The sequence below is a fragment of the Lagopus muta genome, chromosome 2 (assembly GCF_023343835.1).
Source record: "Lagopus muta isolate bLagMut1 chromosome 2, bLagMut1 primary, whole genome shotgun sequence".
In the NCBI taxonomy this organism is placed as follows: Eukaryota; Metazoa; Chordata; class Aves; order Galliformes; family Phasianidae; genus Lagopus; species Lagopus muta.
In genome coordinates, this window is record NC_064434.1 from 71,943,084 (window position 1) to 71,966,462 (window position 23,379).

General features: G+C 45.5%; 3 protein-coding genes across 8 annotated transcripts in view; 2 read left to right on the plus strand and 1 right to left on the minus strand.

The window, feature by feature from the left end:
• The window catches only part of SLC35F3 (solute carrier family 35 member F3), a 147,442-nt gene extending 135,504 nt beyond the window's left edge, over positions 1-11,938 (plus strand). For 2 of the 4 annotated variants that reach the window (XM_048935264.1, XM_048935266.1), the window contains 5 exons: positions 5,867-6,086; positions 7,479-7,604; positions 7,783-7,975; positions 9,145-9,234; positions 10,294-11,938. In XM_048935264.1, the coding sequence (XP_048791221.1) occupies positions 5,867-6,086; positions 7,479-7,604; positions 7,783-7,975; positions 9,145-9,234; positions 10,294-10,538 (874 nt within the window). In that variant the 3' untranslated portion in view covers positions 10,539-11,938. Of the gene's footprint in view, positions 1-5,866; positions 6,087-7,478; positions 7,605-7,782; positions 7,976-8,125; positions 8,243-9,144; positions 9,235-10,293 lie in introns of those variants that run through there. The other 2 variants (XM_048935265.1, XM_048935267.1) reach the window with 2 other exon arrangements.
• Positions 11,939-16,979: 5,041 nt separating this feature from the next.
• On the plus strand, positions 16,980-19,169 carry LOC125688792 (cytochrome c oxidase assembly factor 6 homolog). 3 transcript variants are annotated; one of them, XM_048935270.1, is made up of 3 exons: positions 16,980-17,218; positions 17,823-17,918; positions 19,057-19,169. In XM_048935270.1, exons 1-2 carry the CDS (start codon positions 17,075-17,077, stop codon positions 17,916-17,918), a joined length of 240 nt encoding a protein of 79 aa, XP_048791227.1. In that variant the 5' UTR covers positions 16,980-17,074; the 3' UTR covers positions 19,057-19,169. The 3 variants fall into 3 exon arrangements, 2 of the variants coding, with proteins under 2 accessions (XP_048791227.1, XP_048791225.1); XR_007374879.1 differs by having other exon boundaries at positions 16,981-17,218; positions 17,823-18,010; XM_048935268.1 differs by lacking the exon at positions 19,057-19,169 and having other exon boundaries at positions 16,981-17,218; positions 17,823-18,271.
• The window catches only part of TARBP1 (TAR (HIV-1) RNA binding protein 1), a 35,165-nt gene continuing 30,596 nt past the window's right edge, over positions 18,811-23,379 (minus strand). Inside the window, exons 26-30 of the mRNA XM_048935263.1 lie at positions 22,392-22,563; positions 21,937-22,128; positions 21,058-21,182; positions 19,888-20,024; positions 18,811-19,173 (exon numbers count right to left, since the gene is read on the minus strand). Coding sequence (XP_048791220.1) covers positions 19,008-19,173; positions 19,888-20,024; positions 21,058-21,182; positions 21,937-22,128; positions 22,392-22,563 — 792 coding nt within the window. The 3' untranslated portion in view covers positions 18,811-19,007. The remainder of the gene's footprint in view (positions 19,174-19,887; positions 20,025-21,057; positions 21,183-21,936; positions 22,129-22,391; positions 22,564-23,379) is intronic.

A 23,379-nucleotide genomic window follows, 5' to 3' on the forward strand; every position in this document is an offset into this window, starting at 1 on the left:
ATTGCCCTGTGTCTTGCTGCTTCCCTCGCCCAAGACACAACAGCGCTGTTTCCCCTCCCATCAGTGCTGTGCTTCTATATAAGAATAGCCAATACCTGAACATTTCAGAAGCTGAGGCACCAGCTGTTACAGAGGTGTTTTATTCTTGCCTGCTTTTATGTCTGCCTGCACCAATGGCTACAGAACCCTGATTCCCAGGAGGCCAGCTGGCCAGCTTCTTGCAGAAATTGACTCTTCCAAAAAGTAGCAGCGGGTGCAGGTCACAGCTGCAGTGTACAAGCCGGATATAAATCAGAACAGGTTAGCTCAAGTTATCCGCAAACGATTGCTGCACAGTTTCAGACACCACAGGCCTTTCTTGCCCCAAACTTCCACTGACGTCAATGGAAATTTTGGCTGATGACGGAGAGCAGTGACGATGTTGACTCCGGCAGTGAAAGGCTTGAGAGCCCAATGTTTAGGTTTCTTCTCCCTGGGTTTGTATACGCTGTCCCTCACCACGCACCGAGCGCCGTGCAAGTGCTTGGCTGCATTTACCTCAGCTGAGGGGGGGATGTGGGCCTGGGGCCGGGCCAAGCTCTATGGGAAGGCTGCGGCAGAGTTTCACAGCCAGCCTCCAGTCCTGCCCTTGGTAGCTGCTTTTCCGTGCTGAAGTCCTTCACTGCATACTGTGCCTCTCCAGCCTGCTGAGCTCACCTTTTATTGCATGGCACCAGCACATGTTGCCGGAGCTCGGGTGCAGTTCCCAAATGGCAGCTGGCACAGCGTGGCCCCCTGCCTGGAGAAGGCTGCATTATGCTGCTCTTCGCCTTGCCAGGGAGAACACTGCCTTCAGGGCAGAGAGTCCCAGCTACTTAGTGCTCATTGGCTCTGCGCAGTCACTAGGTAGGTGGGATGCACTAGAACAGCCTTCCTGGAGTCAGAGCAGCTACCCTACCAGGCTGGAAATCTGTGCAAGCAAGACCTTGGTCATGTCAGTGCCTCTGGCTGTGTTCTCCCTGTCCTCATCATGCCTTGGTGAGTCCAGGAGGAAGATAAGGCCATGCAGTGCACGCTGAACGTGATTGGCAGTGTTGTCATCAAAATGGATGGTCAGCTGCAGTCACAGCTCCCATTAGATCTCCTGTCAGTTTGTGTGATAAGAGGTACTCATAGCTTTGGAATGACTCAGTCTGCCTTTGAGTCACGGTCTTAATATCCATTCAGCACCCTACAGGCATCCCATGAATGTATTGCTTTTTCAACAGAATACGAGGGTGGAATCAAGAGAGAACTTGTAAGTCAGATTCAAGGACAGAGTGAGAAAAAGAGTCCTGTGGGGAACATGTAGGTTTCTGGGGGTTGATGTGGGGTTGCTCTGGCTGCCTCTAAGCCAACTACATTGTCGGGTCAGTGAGAAAGATTGCTCAGAATGATGAAATCCACTTGATTAGTTGAATGAAAAAGAAAGAATATGAGCCACCTGCCCACTACGCTGTGACCTGATCTTGACCAAGTCTTCTGCTTGTGCTCTATGTGGTCACTCTACCAGCCTCCTGCTGCTGTGGAGGAAGGATGGTTAGTCCTGGTTCAACAGGCTGACTGCTCCTTGAGCCTGTGCTTTTATGTGCTGCTGTCAAAGCTGGCAGTCCTTTCTGTGTACTCCTTTTCAGCCCAACGTCAGCCTGGTAAGGAGTCTCTTGCCCTCACACCCTGCTGTGCAAATGGGCCCATCCGCTGACTCTACGCAGCAGCAGCTGCTTACTGCTTGCACCACAGGCTCATCAGGACTCCCCCCCTTGCACCTGGAAAGTATCCAGTCCTCTCTCTACTCCCTCTACTTTGGGCAAATGTGTCATCCAAGTGCCTACTGGCCTCCAGTGGGCTGGGATCTGGCTTAGATTTAAGGCAGATGCTGTGTGCTGAAGCAGGTGAAGTCAAGGGCAGCATCCCCTTGTGGACTCTGTAACCAGCTGCTCCATGAAACAGCCTTTGAGCAGCTCCAAAAAGCTCAGCTCTGAGTACATCCAACTGTGATGTGTGTCTGGTCTACAGGTGTTTGGAGTTTACATGTAACAATAGTATTACACTTTATTTGCATAAAACCAATAATCCAGAAAAGTATAAAGCAATTTAGACTCTGAATACCTCTAGGAAACTGCTGGGTAATGCAGCATGTAAGAAGTGCAACTGCTTGATGGCTCTGTGCATTAAAAGCTTCTTTCTGCTGGCAGTGCTTGGTGCATTTTCCAAAATGGTGTTTTCCTCTCTGTGCCCAGCAGTTTCAAGCTACGGCAGGGGAAATTCAGGCTGGACATGAGGAAGTATTACTTTTCAGAAAGGGTGGTCAGGCACTGGAATGGACTGCCCAGGGAGGTGGTGGAATCACCGACCCTGGGGGTGTTTAAGGAAAGGCTGGATGTTGTGTTGAGGGACATGGTTTAGTAGGAGCTATTGGGAATAGGTGAACGGTTGGACTGGGTGATCTTTTAGGTCTTTTCCAACCTTAGTGATTCTATGAAAAATCCTGTGGTGTCCCAGGCACATGGAGGGACAGCAGGGTAGGGGACATTGCCCCTGAGGCCTAGCGGGGGTGGTGAGAGGATGTACTGGGCACTGACCTGAACTCATTGCCAGGCTGCGAGCAGAGTATGGCACAGCCATGAGCAACCTGCTGCTTGAGCTTGCTGCTGCATCATCAGATTTGTAGACATACTCTCAAACTGATCTGACCCAATAGTCCAGAGCAATCAATTCAAGGAACTTTTCCTCATGTAATCTGCCGTGGAAATGGTGCTTTTATGTCATTCTGCCCTTGCTGTGTTGACCTTTCTAAGGACCCTTCTAAGGACACAGTGGTGCAAGCTTCACCTTTTCCATGGCTGAGACTCAGAAGGTGCTACAGGCATGCTGGGCACTTCTGCAAAGTCTGAGGCTGGCAGGTTTATTTGCAGTGGTTCTTGACCTGGGACATGCCACAGGAGCCTCCATGCAACTCTTCTCCTGGCACCTAAACCTACAATGGCGCAGAAAAAAAGCACGTAGAGGCTGTCTTGATCAGTAAGAGAAGTTGGCTGCAAAAAAACAATGCAGGAAAAGCAAGGCCCAGATCTCAGAAGGTGCAGCCTACAGGCATTCCTCATGCTGCATCCTTCAATACATGTGGACTTTCGTGCTCCGTAACATGGGGATCAGGAAGCAGCCTCTGCTTGCACAGCTCTAACATCTGCGCACCCAGAGGCTAATAGTGATGTGACTGCAGTCCACATGGGCACTGGCATGAGGGAGAGGGAAGTGGAGGCCTGATCCCATAGTTTAGGAAGCACACGGTGTACATTCCTGGAGGGGAGTTTTGAGGAATATTTTTGCCTAATTTATATTTGTTTCATCTCTGCACAGCAATCTTCTACCTATCTTGTGAACATAATGTAGGAGGAATGCTATGGCCCTAACAGAGTAAATTATGAAAAAAAATCTTTCATTTTGTTCCCTTCTTTCAACTGCCACAGCACCTCAGCTGTGCTGTTGGCTTTTGCTTACTGCAGCTGGCTTTCAGGTCCTGCAGAAGACGAGATGTGACATTTTGGTTCGTGACTATTTTTTGTGCATTGAATGGAGAATGTATGACTGTTAACAGTGTTGCTGCAGACTATTTATCCATGCAGGCCTCATCAGTGCAGGGATCAGCAAAACATGTTTTGCCTGCCAATCTCTAATCAAGAAGCCAGATTCCCTGGCACGCTGGCTGCTTTGCTCTGCTCTGGGGAGCCTTTGCTCACTGGTGAAAATCAGGAGCTATTTAGCTAAACTCAATTTGCAGGTATGCACCTTGCAAGGTCAAACAAAGCAAGATGTACAGACTACAAAGAACAAAAATCAACCACTGGGAGCAATGGCAGAAAAAAAATATGCTTTGGTGAAGGCTGCAGTATGAACACTGACAGTGAGAAAATTGTAGCAGAAGTCAGCAGGCTGGAAAGTGAAATAGCTGGCTTGTTGTAAAGCACATATGCATTCTTCCCAGGTATTTCCTACCTTACTACATCTACCCCAGAAGTGTAATGGCAGCTTCAATGGCTTATTCACCTTTATGGCATAGTTTGACTTTGCAAAGAGTAACAGGAGGCTGAACCCCTGGGCTGGGGGAAATGCTGTGTGTGTTTTGTCTGATTCTTGTCTACCTTCTTCCTTGGGATATGGTCTTATTTGCGAAGAGAGGTGAAAAGAATTCTTTCCAGTTTGGGCAGAATTGCATGCGTTCATTTGCATGAGGTTCAAAGCAGCGAGAAATATCCCAGCTACCTAGCAATGCATAAAGACATGAAAGGTGGTGGAAGGTGAATATTGTTAAGCATGTAATTGAGTTCAGTGGGGGGAGAGGGAGAGTTTTAGTGTCATTTTTTATTTGCAGGCTTTATTTGATTGTTGCACCTGTTTTCAACATGACTTAGCATGCTTACTTAGCATGTGATTTTGGCACCAATTGCTTGCCATTAACCTCACTGGGGATGCTCCGTTGCAGTGACAGATATTTTGATAGCCTTGTTGTGCTGCAGACACGCACAATGGGGCAGAGCTAATTTGCCATTTGCTGTGTTAATGAAGATACACATTAAAAAGATTATGAGGAAAAACAAGAACTAGATGTGAAGGATTATGAAACAATAATTCAGAGTGAAAAAATAAAAGCAGTGAGAACTCTTTGTTTGACATTTCCAACCCAGTCTTCCACAGCCTTTCACCATTGCCTTGCTAATGCCTTGCATTTATTTTGTAAAATGATTACTGTGATTAGAGCAAGCCTCCAGTCCTACCATGTGGAGACACACAGTACCAGGCATGCACTGACCCTCCAGCAGCCCATAGGGTTATGGCCTCACTGGCCATAGCACCAAGCAATGCTGCGTGCCCATGCAGATGCTGCATTCTGCTTAAAACCATCACCTCCATAAGCACAGCCTCACAGCACTGCCCAAGTCTGCAGGCACAGCTGGAGTTCTCTGTCCTGCACAATTGCAAGGGGACAGCCCAGGTTCCCCATCCATCCTGCAAATTTGGGATACTGTGGGATGCTGAGTGCTTATGGACTGCTCCTGGGCTAGTGTCTTTTGTCTTTCTTAACAAGTTACGTTTTCATTAGCAGATGATGATGTTAAAATATCCATAGGCAGGCTCCTCTGGTGCATCCAGGCATGCCTGCACAGTCACAGCTGTTATTGTTGGAGAGTCCCCATAAAGCATGAAGATATACACTGGGTACAGAGTGCCCCTGTGGGCCAAATGGAGATAACCAGACAACAGGAGGAACTATGTCCAGAATGTTCTGTCAAAACATCTAGAGCTGAAGGTTTTTTAATCTGAAGTGGTTTTTGTGCCAGCTGCTCTGGGATTGCTGTGTTATTGTGTTACCTCCCAGCCCTGTCTTGCTTCTCATGATTATGGTTTTGAGTCATCCTTCACAACAGGACCACGTTTCTCTTAATGCTCCTCAGGCTTCATTGACTTACAGCCCCCTTACAGCCTGGTGCTCGATGGGAGGCCTGTGCCTGAAGAGGCCTTCTCTGGAAGCCACAGCCTGCAAAAAGCAGTCCAGAATTAGTGAAACTAGAGAAAACAGGTACAAAGAAGCATTACTGTGGAAACCAGTGAGAAGAGACTCCCAGAGCAGGGAATGCAGCTCAGAGCCTTGAGGCAGGCCCAAGCACAGCCCAAGCCCAGTGATGGCTGCTGCAGCAGGCACTGATCTATTTTTCTCCTTGTCTTTAAGGTGTGTGTCCTTCTTCCCCCAGAGGAAAGGACAAGAAGCAAGAGTGAAAAGAAACCCGTGTGTTTGCTGCTGACTGAGACTGCCTGGTGTACTAATGCTGCCTTTCTCTCCTCGTTGTAGGGAGTGCTGTCGTTTTTTTGGAGACAATGGCTTGACTTTGAAGGTGTTTTTTACCAAGGCAGCACCCTTTGGTGTTCTCTGGACACTCACAAACTACCTTTACTTACATGCAATAAAGAAAATAAACACTACGGATGTCTCCGTGCTGTTCTGCTGCAACAAAGCGTTTGTGTTCTTGCTCTCATGGATCGTTCTGCGGGACAGGTTCATGGGAGTGAGGGTAAGTGACTCCTTAGCTCTGTCTCCTTCTCCCTCTCTCCCTCTGCCTTTCCTTCCCCTCTTCCAGAGCAGCAGCCTATGCAGCAGCAGCACAGAGACCCACGGAGAGAGAGGAAGAGCCTCTCCTGCTGTATTTCCCAGCAGAAATGAGGTAACCTGCTCCAGACCAGGGCACCAGGGCTGCCTGCTGTCTCCATGCTGCTCTGAGCATACAATGGCCTTTGCTTGTCTCTGTTGAGTTAAAGTTTTCCAAGGGAACTGGAAACCTCACAGCCCCTGCTGCCATTCTGGCAGCCCTCGGCACACAGTGTCCTTTGGCAGTGGAGCTGAGCAGATGGCACCTGGCATCCACCATGGTGACCCAGCAGAAACCAAACCAAAAGGCCCCACGAGTCCCTCCGGCCTCACCACATCAGCAGTCACGTGTTAATATAACAGCAATCGCAGCAGTAACACCTATATTTTGCCCCCTGTTTGAAGAGCTCTCTGCTCATCAACCCGAGTAAAGCTTTCAGTGCTTAGGAGAGGCTGCGTACCTTACTGCTGAGAATTAGCTTTGCATGAAATATTCCCCTCCTGCAGAAGGCTTGGACAGCCTGCAGGATTGCAGCCAAAGGCAGCTCACAGTGCTGCACAACACCCTGCCAACAGCCCGGCCCTGCCAGCTGGTGTCTGTGCTCACCCATCCAGCTTCCCAGGTAGCAGTAGCCAGAAAACAGATTAACTGAGTTTTGCTGAGTACATAAGCAAGGGTATCCCGAGATAGTCCTGGAGGCAGGGAAGTGTCACGTTTATCCCAGCTGGCTATGCTGGCTATTTTGATCAAAGTGAAAAAGTGTGTGTTGTACTGCTGCTCATCGATCCTGTGGCACTGTCAGTGAGGAGCGCAGTGCTGGTTGGTTCTCCAGGGAGGAGGTGTGCAGATGGGCAACCGCTGCTCTCTGCCCTGGCAGTTTGCTACATGCCCTGTATGTGCTCTCTCCCAAAACCACCTTAGGACTCAGAGCCTTTCCTGCCAGCACCAGGGGTTTCTTAGTTGTGTATTATTGTCTCATACATGCTGCCAGGACCCGCTGATGGGGAGGCTCTGTGGCAGAGACAAACCCCCTCTTCACCTCAGTCCAAGACAGGATGCTCAAGGCTGGCCTGCTGCATGCTGCCCAGTACTGCCTCTCTTTCACAGCTCTCCCTGCAGCCCAGCCAGCCAAGGGAGCTGCCTGTGAGGGCAGCATTTCAGCTCCTCAGGCACCAGCCTGGGTTGATATTCATTTCCTACCTCAGGACAGGGGCAGATGATACAGAAGTACCACCCTCTCACGTAAAGCTGCTTTCACATTTTTCCACACTGGGGGTTGTCCAGTAACACTAGCTTTCTTTCTTTGTCTCCAACCAGATCGTGGCTGCTATATTTGCTATTGCAGGGATAGTGATGATGACGTACGCGGATGGGTTTCACAGCCACTCTGTTATTGGGATAGCCCTGGTGGTGGGCTCTGCCTCAATGTCTGCTCTCTACAAGGTAAGCACAACTGGGTCTCCCCACAGGAAGGTGTCTGGCTCACACTGCTGCATACATGCTCCCTTCACAGTCCCTTTGCCCCAAGCAGAAACAAGACATGGGAAGCTTCTGGAGCTAGGCTGCCTGCCTGCCAGGGAAGTGTGAGACTTACAGCAGCCTGTGTGGCTTTGTCTTGTAGGTTTTATTCAAACTTCTGCTGGGCAGTGCAAAATTTGGAGAAGCTGCCTTATTCCTGTCCGTGTTGGCTGTCTTCAATGTCCTCTTCGTTACCTGTATTCCTGTCATCCTTTATTTTACCAAAGTGGAATACTGGAGCTCTTTTGACATCGTTCCTTGGGGAAACCTCTGCGGATTTTCAATTCTCTTATTGAGTGAGTACACAGGGAGCCTTCGGGCTGCTTGGGGTGGAAGAACATGCCAGAAACTGGACTCTGGTGGAAGCTACAGCTCTCTGACATAGTGGAGCCAATTTTCCTTCTTCTAAGTTTTAGCTCAGTAAGTCATGGGGGGTCCATTCCTAGATGGAAATACAGACCCTATTCCTGCTGTTATGGGCAAGCATTAAGGCCATCGTTACAAGGGGCTGCAAGATTTCACTGCAAATCTCCTTACCACTACACCTTGAGATCATCAGCATCACCAAGCCTTTAGGCCCTGCCCATCAAGGCCAGCCTCTGGTGCCTCTGTTGACAGAAAGAAGTAATAGCTAATGGCCATTCCTAATTGACAAGCACCTTTTAAAAAGGTAGCACTGCCTGAGGCTGATGGGGATTTGGCAGCTGGCCACCTGTCTTCTGCTACAAAGGGATCTTGGCTTGGACAGGATGCTAAATCCAGGCATTATTGTTTCACGATCATCAGAAGCGTGATGCTGTTCCTTGCTGAGCCAGATGTGTTGAGAGTGCTGACAGTTTGTCCCTAAAACGGGTAATAGTTTCACATCACCTAAAACATTCCTTTCTGCTGGAAATTTCTGCTCTTCTCCAACCCTGTCCTGAATCATTGCTTCTTTTACCCTAAGTAGTCACAGTACATGTACATGTATTACCAGAAAGCTGTGCCTCAGTGCCTGTTGACCAGTACTGGCTAGGTTCTCTTTAAATAAATAAATATATGAATACATCCACGTGTAAGCAACTGTTTGGCAGAAATATCCTACAGGAGAAGTATTTCCTTTCAGCAGAACCATAGAATGGCCTGGGTTGAAAAGGACCTCAAAGATCATCCAGTTTCAACTCCCCTGCCACAGGCAGGGTTGCCAACCACCAGACCAAGTGGATTGGTGCAGAAAGCTGGAAGGGCCAGGAGTCCACCTGTGTTACCAAGGATTACACTGTGAGATGGGTTGTGGCCAGAGCTCACCCTGATTCTGCCATTGGCACCAGGAGGACAGAGCTCCCTGTGAACAGCAGCGTCCTGGGCAGATCCCTGCTTCTGTGTGGAAAACATACAGAGGGAGTAATACAGCAAAGACATTTCAAGTGACATTCTCTCTGCTTGGTTTCATGGTAGTAAAAGGTGGTTTTCTTTCCTTCTTCAGCATTCAATATCCTACTGAATTTCGGAATTGCTATTACGTACCCCACCTTGATTTCTCTTGGAATTGTACTGAGCGTCCCAGTCAATGCAGGTAAGGATTTCTGACTTCTGCATCTTGATGACCACACGAGATCTACAGCCTCCCAGATAGTTGCTGGGGGTAAAAGCAAAGACCTCCATTAAAGACATTTTAAATCTTCTCTTAGAAACTGATGGAGATGACACTGTTTAGAAGTGTATACTCTAATTGTTAAATACATATTGTAGAATATTGCACAGCTATAACAATTTCTAAAATTGCTTTTTAAGTTACTGCCTGGAGAAGGTGGGTTCAAACTAGATTTGAAATCATCTGTCTACAGGCTGGAGTAAGACTTCTCTGATGAAGTAGAAATCAATTCGTAATGATTTTTTTTGCAAGCAGGCTTAATGTTAAATTGAAACAAATATAATTGCTTACCCTCTAGAACAAACATGTGCCTGCCCTGGTAAATAATATTGCAGGTGTAGAGACTGCAGGGATGCGAGGGTAGACAGGGGAGTGCAATCCTAGCCCAAGCCACAGCCCTTACCCTTCTTGCTTAGCCATCAGAATAAACAACAACCCATTCCTATGTTGTCGTTTATACTTCCTTGCTCCTTAAGGGAATGCGGGACTTGCAGGCAGTGCTGGCAGGAGGCTGCCTGCTGAGGCTCTCTAGTGCTAATTAAGGGAGTGAAAAATCCCTCCCAGAGCAGGCTCTTAAATCCATGCCTGCTGGCTGCCTCGACAGGTGCTTGCCTCCCACAGCTCCAGGGATACACAGGTGATCTCAATTCAAAAGCCACAGCATAAGGGTTAGGGAGCATTTTCTGAAGACCTCTGCTTAGCGCTGACAAACAATGGTAGCGCAATGCCTTTTCACTCCAAAGCAACTCTGGCAGCATGTGAAAGGCTGCTGCAGGCCCCAGCTGTACCCATTTGTACCCTGGGCCCCCAGGCCTGCTCTCCACTCCCACCTGGGTTGTGCCATGCCCCATGCTGAGCCGGCAGGCAGAGCATTCTCCTGCTCATCCAGCCCAGCCTTCGGAGCCGGGGAGGGGGGAGGGAAGGGGGTACTGCCCTAACGCTTTGTCCCACGTAATAACACCAGTTCAATGTCCCACACAGTTGTTGATCACTACACGAGTGAAATTGTCTTCAACAGTGTCCGAGTCATCGCCATCGTCATTATCGGCCTGGGCTTCCTCCTGTTGCTCTTGCCAGAGGAGTGGGACGTCTGGGTAATAAAGCTCCTCACTCGTCTCAAAGTCCGAAAGAAGGAAGAACTCCCCGAAGGGAACGGAGACGTCACTTCAGGACTGCCCAACAAAAGCCGGAGAACTCGCCCCTCCATGTCATCCTTTGCTCATTAAATGCTCTTTTTACCAAAACTTTGTGGTTACCTTACACACGATGACGCAAAGGTCTTTTCTTGGGAAGAAGCACACCTGACCACCACGGTGTACATACCTGTACAGTTTTGATATGATCACCATCTAAGGCATCGAGTCTTGGCATGTCCTGTTTGCTTGTACCTTTTTCACATCAGACCTTTCACTTAAGTAGTACACTGAAAACAAACAAACAAACCTGCAAACCGAGAACCTCTCTTCTCTTTTTAAATGAATGTAACATATAGTCAAAATATATTTGCATAGGTTATTTTAAAGAATGGTTTTCATGAGAAGCGGGGCAGACGTTCTGAGCGTTAGGTACCGAATGATGCATTGCACACTGTGATTTAAAAGAAACTAATGCTATGCTACATCACGTGTTTATTTTTGACCAGAGCTATACTCTGAAAGTTTTAATGGAACCAAAAGGGAATCTTTTGGGGGACAGGAAGATGGGGGGGCGAGTAGAAGGAAGGAAGGTTGGAAATGTCCCTGCATAGCTCAGCACGTGCTGTGCTGGAACCGGAAGAAAATTCAAGTACTAAAAGCACTTGCACTAAAGTACTAGCGGGAAAGCAGTCCAGAGCCCAAATCTCCTTGTACTGCACATGGATGTAGTTCATGTTTAGAATCATGCAAGAGAAATCCAGTGCCTTCTACAGAACTCTTGTCTTTATCCATGGAGAACCAGGCTCTGCTGTGAGTGGTGGCGCTGCAGGCTCAGGCTTTCAGCCCTGGGCAGCCCTAGGTCCCACTGACACCAAGACATGCCCAGCTCTGGGGGCTGCAGGTTTGCACACAGGGAGCCTGGTTCTCGTCTCTCTTGCACAGGTTTTACCCCTGTGTGGAGTTGCACTTGATTAACATTAGTGTGAGGAAGGAAAGTCTTGGTCATGTGTGGAAAAATCAGACTGAAAATGAACAACAGAGCAGACAAGAGCGTGGTTGCTGATGTATGGTCTGAGAACACGGACTAAGGGGTGGATCACCAGTTGCTTTACTCCATAATTGTGAGTGTTAAGAGTTAAAAATGTAATATATTTACATCAAATGTAACACTTTTTATGAAACTTGTAAGCACCAGGATGTTTACTTATGCGATTTTGGTTCGCCATTAAATTTCTATCTGTGATAGATCACATGCTATGTAAAAAAAGGGGGAACAAAGGTTATAGTTTACTATTTTTGAAGTTTACATTGTTGCATACAAAATGAAAAGTGTTCTTTTGAACTGCTGCCATAGCCTAAGGGTCCCTGCTGCCACTGAGGCCCTCTTTGTCTCAGGCAGGGGTGGCATCCACTTCAAAACATTTTAGCAATTCAACTTCGGATTCCATTATCTGTTTGGCAAAGCTAAGTAATAAAAGATTTTAAACTCGGCTTCAGGCAGTTCTGTTTCCCTCTCTTGACTGTACCACCTTTGTGTTGGCTTTACAGTGGGCTGCATCTGGCCAAGGTGATCAGGTGGGAAGGATGAGACCTACAAACCTTTGGTCTGGTCTTGCAGCCCAAGGTACAGCACGGGAGGCCTCCTCCCTGCTCCCAGTCCCACTGCCTTCAACACAAACTCCTGCAGGCAGCGACCATCAAAACCATCTGGGAAAGCTCAGAGCTGTCCTCACTGTGCTTCTAAATTTCTCTGGGAAGCAGGGGTGGGTAAGGTACACTGCATGCATACTGTAGTGCTAGTTATTGGTGAGAAGAAGCTTGGTCTCAAAGCTCCCAGCTTCCAACATACTGCATCTTTGGGTTTATCTTCTTGCCACTGCATGGGAACTGTTGAGTCAAGGCCTGAATCACTGATTGAGCACCTGGAAAAAGGACCAGTCAGCCCTGGGAGCACAGGTGAAGGCAATTCAGCTGTGTGACTGGAAGGGGTGGAGCCTGGCTGCACTTCTCTTAGACCTCATTTAAGGGCTGACTGCCAGTGGGGAAGGATCTCTGGTTGGAGATCCCTCCTTTGTGGAGTTTCCCTTGTGAGCATCTATCTTCAGGGACGGGTGAGTACTTTTTCTTTGTAACACCCTTCTGTTGTGCTAGTTCCTTTGTCATTACATCTCCTGTAACGCCATTTCATTGTGTTGATCTTTTTGATTGTTACAGTCACCCTCAGAGCATCCTATGTTCCTCCCCAAGCTCCCTGCTTGAGGTGAGGCCAAGAACAAGTGTGCCAGTCCTAATTTCCATAATCCTAATAAGAGGTATTTTTTTTGCCAACTCTGCGCAGCATTTTATTGTGCTGTCCAGAGGATATCAGAAATGCTCTGAATGATGTTACAAACTGCACCTAATTGCACTTAGTACAGGCTTGTTAACATTCAGTGCAGGTCACAGGGGAACTCGTGCTGCAATGGCCAGCAGTATCAGTAAAACTGTGATGTACCAAATGCAGCTAACACTGCTTCTGCTGCTTTATCCTTCCAGAGAGCAGCCTAAACAGAGGCACGGGCTGGGATTTCTATCAGTAATTTATTAGTCTCTTTCTTGTGCAAACTAGATCTACCTATTTTAAGCTGCTCTGAATTACACACATACAAATCAACCAGGTGATCTGACCTGTATTTCTCCAGGCAATATCTTGCACTGAGCACCTGGCTTGAGGGCAGGCAGATGCTCAGTGAAACTTTCCAGACAGTGAAGCCTGGAATGTAACTAGGAGGATGATAAGAAAGTGGCATGTCCATATGGGTATGTGTCTGTAAATGCAGAAACTTCACAGATTTGAAGCTGAAGAATTACAGGAACTGGAGTCATTCCTTCCCACTAGAAGGGACAAGGTATAAGAAGGAAAAGAATTCCTGAGAAGGCACTTGGTGCCCCTGGATCAGCCTTCAGGTGAGAGCAAGATTGAACCTTTGTGATCTGGGACCAGTAAAGGATATACTGGATACATTCGGTGCCTTGCAGTTCAGGGCTGAGTTTGTAGAATCATTTGAGACAGAAGGGACCTTTAACAGTCATCCAGTCCAAATCCCCTGCAGTAAACAGGGATGCCTACAGCTAGATCAGGTTGCAGCTGGCAGGGCTCCCCTGCTTGCCTCAAAGGCTGAAGCACAGTGTGCGATCTCCACAGCACAGTGATTCAGTCCTGCTGCTGGAACAAAGCCCATAAAGCTCTGCAGGGCAGCACCACAGTTGGAGCCTGGGACCAGTGCTTTGAGCCTTTCATGCCTCCTAAGCCGAGTTGCTTAGAGAAACTGCATTCCTAAGGACAGGACCAGTAGATCAAACTAAAGTTTCTGAAGATTAAAAGGCCTTATACAATCTCTTCTACCTGAAACTCCACTGGAGCAGAATGTGTTATCCATCTTTCTATAGTCATATACTTATTCTAAATGAGTGTCCATCAGCATTTCTCCACATGCATCACAGACACGCTACGATGCAACCAACATGCTTTTCAGTAATGAAGAGCGAATCTTTTAAAGGAGATTTAGAAGTCTGGAATGAGAGAAACTGCAGAACTCGTATTAGTACTGTACTTAAGAACCTGTCCAATACAATCTCTGTAATGAGAAGATTTATTGGAAACTTCAGAAATCTAAGTGCAATGCTCGCTGTTCTATCAAAAAGACCAAGTTGCCCAAGGACCAAGCGTGTGGAGAGCTGCTCACCCTTAAGGCTTCAATGAGCATAAAAAGACAACTGAGAGACTTGAGAGTTGCTCCCTTCCGCCTTTCCATAGGGGAGAGTGGCCTTTGCTTTTCCTCACATGTTATTTACACCAAATGCAGCTTCTAGTGATACACAAAGCTGGTTTCCAGTAGAGTCCAAGCAGCAGGATTGGCAAGGACTTAAAAATGTGAGCTTCAGCTTTGTCTTTCTGCCCTGCTAGCCGCTATCATACACAATGGGCCAGGAAACGCAGATTTGCAGCCTCCCAGCAGTAGATATTGCTGTCCCTTTGGCTTCTGAAGCTGCCAACTCCTTAATGACTCCAGCCTGGCAGGCACACACAGGAAGTTGTATAATCTTGTCCTTTTGATTTTTTGACCTGCTATACGTTCTAAATGCTTTCCCAACATATATCCAAAATTGTGTCGTCTTGTGTGAGTTTGCATATGACCAGAGGCATGTTACTTGTTAGCTTGGCTCCTACCGAAGTTGGCATTAATACTTGGCACAAATGTCTACCGTGTATGAGAGCAACATTATCTTTGTGCATGTGAAGGCAAACCCATCCAATACAATGCACTTCTGTGTTACTGAAATGTTTCCAGAGAGAAAAGGTAATCGGTGTAGCTGCTGGATTTTTGATAGAGTATTGTAGGATGTGTTTCAGTCTCAGTGAGACACAGAAATCCATTTCTTAGATTTCAGTGTGTAACATGCCATGGTAATTTGAAGGCATTCAAATGAAACTCACAGCTTTTCTTCTTCCATTGAAATAGCTTTGGAAATCGAAGTCTGTTTGTAGAATAGGGAGATTCCCAGCTCCCCATCTGAGCTTTTCTGCAAGAAATGAAACATCAACACTGCTGCAAAGCAAGCTTGTCTCATCCCTCAAGGGTCTGGAGAATTGGTAAGTGGGAGCTAACAGGAATAAGAATTAGTCCACGCTCCTTCCTTTCCATCACCTGCTCTTGCAAAAATACTCATTTTCTGTTTTATTCCTCCTGAAAAACTGACCAAAAAATGAACATTAGCATTAAAACCAAGTGCTATAATTAACATAAATGCCTTCATCACCTTAAAAGAATCCTAAATAGCTAGGATTTTTTCTCTGTCATAACCTCTAGGTAGCCTAGAGATTTTCAGACTGCATTCTACACCGTACTCAACAAATGTCCATGAAAGGTTACAAAGAAAAGCAAGCCTCTCCTCAGTAGGCTTCAGATCACTGAATGGAGGTTGGAAGAAGGTGCAAATCACAGTTGTGTCTATCATCAAATTCCCTCCTATGCTTCCTGGACACTCCCTTCATCACAACCTGCAGCTAAGGTCGGACCCTGAAACAGACTGCCTGGAGTTCAAAGAGCATTTGGACATCGCCTTCAGACACAGGGTTTGGACTTCAGCTCAGCAATCGCTGGGGGTTCCTTCCAACTTGGGATCTTCTTAAGCCTACAAGAGAACTGGAAGCAGGCCTTCTGTTTAACCTGATTCTGGCTGTTATTCATCTTCTCACTTCTTAAAAATATCAGTATTAACAGAAACTTAGAAGTTTATAAAGGAGGCCTTCAAAATCTCTCTAGGAAAAAAAATTGGAACTTCTGCCCTCCATGAAATAGTACTGATACTCTTGCAGGGAAACCTTCTCCCATCCAATGCTTGCCTTCAACACAGCACAGTAACATCTCATGTTTAAAATGAAATGCTTTTGTCTTCATTTAAGTGAGAGCTTCTTAGAGAGACAGCTGCCTTCAGCAATCTCTGTTAAAACATTTCAAAGACAAACAGAAAGAGGTGAATGCTGTATGCAGTTCATAGTATTTCTTAGCTCAAATTACTCATCTTTTGATAATGAAAACACACAATTATGTTTTCTTTAATCATCTTTTTTTTCCAGGCATAACAAGGAAAGCTGTGAGACTAAAAGAGCGTGAGTTATATCCTTAATGGGTATCTGAGAGGCAAGAAAATTGAAGAATGACAGAAGTGTTAGTTGAAAGGGACCTTAAAGCCTTAAAGCCCATCTGATTTTCACTCTATACTCTGCTCTCGTGAGGCCCCATTTGGAGTACTGTGTCCAGGTGTGGAGCCCCCAGTACAAGAAAGACAGAGAGCTGTTGGAGTGGGTCCAGAGGAGAGCCACAGAGATGATCAGGGGACTGGAGCACCTCCCTCCAAAGACAGGCTGAGGGAGCTGGGCTTGTTCAGCCTAGAGAAAAGAGGGCTGTGGGGTGACCTCAGTGCAGCCTTTCAGTACCTAAAGGGAGCCTACAAACAGGAGGGGAATCAACTCTTTGAAAGGGTAGATAACTGCAGGATAAGGGGAAGTGGTTTTAAGTTGAGGGAGGGAAGATTGAGGTTGGATGTCAGGGGTAAGTTCTTTACAGAGAGTGGTGAGGTGCTGGAACAGGCTGCCCAGAGAGGTTGTGGATGCCCTGTCCCTGGAGGTGTTCAAGGCCAGACTGGATGGGGCCCTGGGCAGCCTGGTCTATGGTGGCTAACTCAGGTAAGATTATGTTATTGTTTCTAGCAAAATAATTAGTTGGGTATAGGGCTATATTGCATCAAGAACACTATTTCAAATTAAATTCACTGAAATTTTGTAACGGGTAAAGAACATGACCTAAGGGAGGCCATGAGCCCTTCCATGCAAAGAAAACAAACTAACTGAGCTCTTGCTATCTGTCACTGCTAGCTGGAAACGTAATTCAAAGCCTTCAGTTGCGGCAAGCACTTAACGTCCCCTTCCCGTTCAACGCGCAATTCCCACAGGCTGGCTGTTCCCGCCTCCTCGTCTCTCCCGGCGCATGCGCGCTGCGCCGCTTCCGCGCTCCTGACCTTCGCCGGCGGAGTGGGGCGGGCCGGGCGGCCGAGCGCGGGGCCGGCGCATCGTGGCCAGGATCATGTCGGCCCCGACCATGGAGGAGAGGAAAGCGTGCTGGGCGGCACGCGACGAGTTCTGGCGGTGCCTGGACGGGCACACGGAGGACGCGCCGCGGTGCGAGAAGCTGAGGCGGTCCTTCGAGTCCTTGTGTCCGCAGCAGTGGGTGAGCAGAGCGGCCGGCCCCGGGCGGTGCGGGGCGGGCAGTGAGCGCGTGCCGAGGGCTGCTCCCCGCTGGTAGCTTAAGGCCACAACCCCGCCTCTCTCACTCTGCGTCCGCGTCAGAGGTCGGTCCCTGTTCTGCCTCTAAGGTCCCTTCGAAGAGTGGAAGGCCGTACTGAGGTCTGCCCAGAACTGCCCCTTCTCCAGGCTGAACGAGCCAACCTCCCTCAGCCTTCATAGCAGAGGTGCTCCAGCCCGCTGAGCAGCTTCGTGGCCTCCTCCATAAAGCTGCAGTAGCTCCATGCCTTTCCTAGTTCTGCTGCTGGCCAGAGCTGGTGCCCAGTGGCTGCAATGCTTTGCAGGGGGCACTGGGTCTGGGAAAACATGGAAAAGGTGCTGGGCTGACCTGATAGCCACAGCTTCCTCTCACAGCAGTGAGAGGTAGAAGGCCAGGGCCTGCTTTTACAAGCATGAGGAGAGAGACAAAATCCTACTTCAGTTGGGTGTTTGACGACCATGTAAGCCCCCATCCTGCCACCATGCTATTCTGACCCTTATTCTGCTAGTTTCTTAAGCTGAACATAAGTTTGTTTTTCCTTTTTCAACAGGTTAAATACTTTGACAAAAGAAGGGATTTTTTAAAATACAAAGAAAAGCTGGAATCTGAAGGGTTTCAAGCTCCAGAAACTGCTGGAAAGTCTTAGGTACTGTTCTTATTGAAGTGCATCTACACAGCGTAGATCTGTGGCAGGAAGAAGCATCCAAAAGCAGCAGATCCTCTGGAGTTCAAGAACTGGTAACCCATCCATCCTCCTAAAATGCAGAATGCTGCTCTTGCTGCAAGGCCTCACATGTCTGCTGAAAAGAGATGGTCACAGACAACTTTTTCATAAATATGAGGCAAAGAAATGCAGTGCAGGGTTGTTCACAAACTCCAGTCAATGTTCTGCAAGAATAAATGATTATGTGACAGCATTTATTTTTCTTTATGTCACATGGACAACTGCTTTTTTCCTTAAGTGGATCCACTTTCCCCAATAAAGCTTTTCCAGCTTTGCTTCCTTGTCAAAAGGGAGTGGTGATGGTATCAGTATTTAATTCATATATGACACTAGCCCCGTATTTTTAAGTACTTGAAAATATAGCTTAAGGCAGATGTCAGTTTAAGAAACAGCAGCTATCTAAAAGACTTCATGTGTCCCATCCATATAATCTGTAACAGTCATCTTTCAGCCCACTTCTAAATAGGACAGTTATCTATCTCACGTTATGGCCTTTTGTGTTATTTAGTGTTTATACTTGGCTTACACTGAAGCAACTCCACTAAACAATAAGTTTGACCACAAAAGGCACTTAAATTTACTTATAATACGATAAATTACCTGCACTGACCCTGCAGGTTCAAAATGTGTATCCCCTCTGCGTGCTGGAGACATTCAACAGTTCACTTCATGTACAGAAAGCTTTGATTGTGGTTATCAAAAGGCACAGCTTGAGTTTTGAGCATGGCTGTCACAATCTAACTGCAGTAGAAATCCAGTAACAATGCTGATGTTCACCAAGCAGTACTGTCACACACCACACACAGCCTAAACAGTGTTTATCACAATGCAAGTTTTATTTATGGAGGTAAAGTATTAAGGCATTTAAAAACCACTCTGAACTGCAGAAAACAAAACATGCAAAATGTAAGAATCCTCATTTGCCCTGAGTTTTATCTTTCTCTTCAGAACCCCATGCTGTAGCACCATAGGAAGCCACCTAGATATACTATAAGGCACGAAACTTGGCAGTTATTTCTGTTGTTTGTGCTTGATCACTTGTTGCCTTGTGTATTCCCAGATCAGCAGAGCTCCACTTACATGAACATTGAGTGACCGAATAATGCCCTGCTGAGGAATTTCCACACAGACATCCAGGTGGTGAATCAGGTTTGCTGGGATTCCTTCATGTTCGTTCCTAGTGAAGAAGAAACAGTGATTGTGTCTGGGAGAAGACAGGTGTTCCAGAAAGCAGAAGGTGTGAGTGTCACAATAGCAATGAAATACTGTTTGAAAAATTGTCAGCCCTTAAATACGAGCACAAGTTGTTACTTTTTGTAAAGCAATAATGTATTGCTGAAACAAAAATAAAACTGAATGGACAACATGAACAAGCTGGTATGTAGGAAATCTGGTAGAGCACTTAATGTGTATTTCACTGTGCCAGCAATAGCTGAATGCCCAGCACTAGGACTCCCTCTCTGCCTTTGTTTCGAACTATCCATACACTGCAAAACCAGCCATAACTCAGCTGCCTACTTGTGCTGAGGTCTTGGTACGAGGGATTGTCAGGCTCACCAGTATCCTGCAATGTTTCACCTCTTCAGAACAAGCACATCAGAGGATACCAAATGTTTTCAGTAATTAAAACTATGCTTCTAATTAGAAGAGAACAAGGTGAATATGAGAACTACATTCTGAAGACATACTACATATCCATGGATACGATCCATACTTCCCATTCCTTAGCAAGCCAAACTCTTCGCTGTTTCCCCACTCACTTCCAGTTACAGTTCCACTGTTACCAATAATACTTGATTTTCACATGATCAGACTATGAGTAACATGGTGAGTAACAGAAAGGCATTTGGATGGATAGTAAGGGTGACTTATAAAAGGCACGTGTTTTTACCCCAGCAATAACAGTGACTTCTCTGGAAAGCAATATTCTGTAAGATCATAACTTTTGGCTGTCTGCTCCACTCCAATAGCAGTGTAGCCTTCTGTTTTCTTCTGCTGTAAATAATCAACAAGCTGAGAGGGTTTCACCTGTCCAAAAGTAGGCAAATACAAAAATACTTCAGTACCACTTGTAAGCTTCTGAGTTATTTAAATAAAGAAAAGCAATTTACTTGGACAGTTTTTATACTTAAATGAGTTTTATTGCCAAAGTTCTTCAGTGGTAGCATAAAAGGTACATAATGTCAGGAAAATTTACTCCATAAATGCTGTGCAATTTCTGTGCTTCTGACAGCTACAAGCCTTGACCAAGTTTATCTGAATGTAGAAGAATCACTTTTGCATGAAATATGTTGTATGTTTGTTATTTAACCATGGAAAGCTCATCCCCAATCTCTCACTGCAGCTCACTTAGCTGTCTGACATGCCTGTGTTACAACTTCTGATAGCTTCAACTAAAGAATTTCTTACTTTTCTTCATCCAACTGTCTAAACTACATATTTGTTTTAGATTCCAATTTCTTCATGCACCAGAAGTTCTACCAGTGTGCCCCAGTTCAGAGATTAGGAATAAAAAATGCACTGTCTAAAACAGAATGCTGATGGACACACACTACAGCTGTACTGCTCTGGAAAAAGATATGCTGGAAATAAACATCATGAATAAAGAAAAAATTGAGCTGATGTTTTTACATGACTTAACCACGGCTGATACAGAAAAACAAATTAATCAAGTATCACAACCATATTTTTGCACAAATATTAAAGATACTTCTTGAAATCATTTTTATAAGCTAGATAATCAGCTCTAAAAGCTTAGCACAGTTTAGCTTCAGGCAAATTCAATGGCTGAGCAATGGACTAAGATCAATTAAGTGCTGTTTGACTTTTATAAGTAAACACTACATTCCAGTGCTGCACTTAATCACAACGATGTAAAGTTATAAAATTGTTATGAGGGTGACCCAAAGGTTGCTCCAAAATATTTAAGTGTCAGAAATGACAGCAGGAGCTTGTTAAATAGGCTCATTTTTGCAGTAGGAAACAATAAGGTAGCAAACTATGCATCTGATACACTGAAGGCTGCAGCACACTTCTGAGCTGCTAAACAGTTTCCATTCACCTCGACAAGGGGGAGCCACTGCTCTGCAGAAACGCTCAGATGCTGGAACTGCTTGTCCTGCACGTAATGAAGGCTGCCAACAACTAGTGCAGATGCCCCAAATATCTCACTTGTACGGCATAAACCTACAATAGAAGAACTGAACTGATTTTCGTATAGAAAACTGTATAAACACTGAGCCAAGATATTTTAGCAAGTAAGAATGGACAAAGAATCTAAAAAAAAAAAAACCAAACAAAAAAAAAACACAAAGCACCCCTGCTATTTTAGCCCTCTGTTTTCAATCAGTTTCAGGTACTTTCTACGTCCGTTTCAAAAGATTATACCTTCTGTTCCATCTATCTTACCAGAAAGAAATGTTTAGTAACTAAGCAGAAAGATGTAAGAGCTCTACATCTGGCAGCTTTTACACTGCTAATCACAGAGTAGTGGGTCACTACAAAAGCCTTGTTGGGAACAGACAGACATGGGCACATTTAAGCTTTAAATCCAGTACCAATTAAATGAAAGACCTGGGAGAATGACACAACGCCGCACTGCAGCACAGACAGCATCAGCTTGTGGGCCTATTTTTCTGACAACAGCAAGCACAACCTAATAAATTGCTGTAAATCACATGATTTACAGTGAAGTTCTACTTAATTAACGCATGCCACATGTCAGTATTATTATATTTCCTAATATAAACTATAGAATACTCCTGAAACAGGTAACATTTCCCTTATGTTTTTGAAGGATAATCATCTCTTTCTCTGGGTAGTACTAAAATAAATTTCTAGTACCACCATACTGAACGTTATGTTTTTCACATTCATCCTTTCTAGCCAACTGTTCTCTAAGGTCTAAACTAGAAGTTCAAAAGCATCCATTCAAGCTTACCTCCTAAATTGGTAGGTTTATCAATAAGTGAAGCCACCACAATCAGTCTGCTGTTTGATTTACCGAGCTTAGCAGCACGGTCCTGCAATGCCATTTCCAGGTCTGAAGTAGGAGTGCTGTGTTTCCAGGGTATGATCTTTTTCTGAACATCAGTCCACTCTGTTTGGCCATCTGTGTCAACTGAACTTGAACCTCCAAAAACAAACATCAGTCATATGGATATCCAAGTAGTAGTGAAGCTACTGCTTCAGTATTTTATAAATGGTACTACCGTAGACAACATTCAAGTAATCTACTATTATTTTATGGCATATATTTTGCTCATACAGATTCAAGACTACTACAGCAGGATAGCATAAGGATCCTGTGCATGCTGAGTTCAGAGTAGTACAGAAATTTACAGCTATTTCAGCACAAACCTATATTACGTTTAATATACATTAGCTGTATTTTACCTGTGTCTTGCTGAGACCAGTCACTCAGTTTTAGATCAAGAAGTTCAGCTCGAGAACGATACCACTGAAATGCTGGTGGCAAAGGAATGTCAGTGAACCTCTCAAATTTACAGAGAGAGATCCATTCATCCTCAGCAACTTCTGACAGGCGTGGAAGAGTACAAAATATCGTCTGCAACGTAACAGCATTATTAGCATGGCAACACTCAAAGAAAGCAAAACAGATCATTAACCTCCAGGCAACTTTACAGTACACATCTTTTTATCTGTCATTTTATAATCTCACTACTTGTGTCAGCCTTGTTTTTCTGGTCATTGTTAGAGACCTTTGCTGCCCAATTACGCTAAGTCACATCAAGCAGTTAATTTTCAAAGAAATACCTCACAGGATATCAGTTTCCAGAAACAAAAGTAACCAGTCAGCTCCTTCTCTGAACCACAGCACTGCTTCTGCCAAAAAGTGTACCCCTTTTCACACTCACGTTTCTCTTCTATTTTCAATTGTATTCCCATCCCTTAGTTTTATTTGCACTTATTATTTTTGCCTCCTGTCCAGCATTAATTCAGCTTTCAGTTATTTAAGCTATAGTTTAAATTACAGCAGAAAAAGATGCTTGATACGTTACAGATCTTTATCCCACTCACACTTAACAATTTAGTTCAGCAGCCTGTTGTTTTGTTGTATTTTTCCTAAGAACAGAAGCATCAAAAATTCTGACAACTGTGTGATTCAGGTCTATAGTTAGTAGCAGTAACTTTTCCAGACATAAATAGAAAACATGATCAACTCCTGCACAGATGGGCATGTTCATCATGCTTATCTTTTCCTGACTGACCTAGGTTTTTAGCACAAAATTAGAGAATTGGACTGTATTCTTGATGTAAGACCCATGACAATTAAGTGAAATTATTTTTTTCAGAGTTTTAACTGAGTAATAATTGATCACCGCTTTCTCTACGTTGCAGCAGATGAGAAAGTTAAAAATAT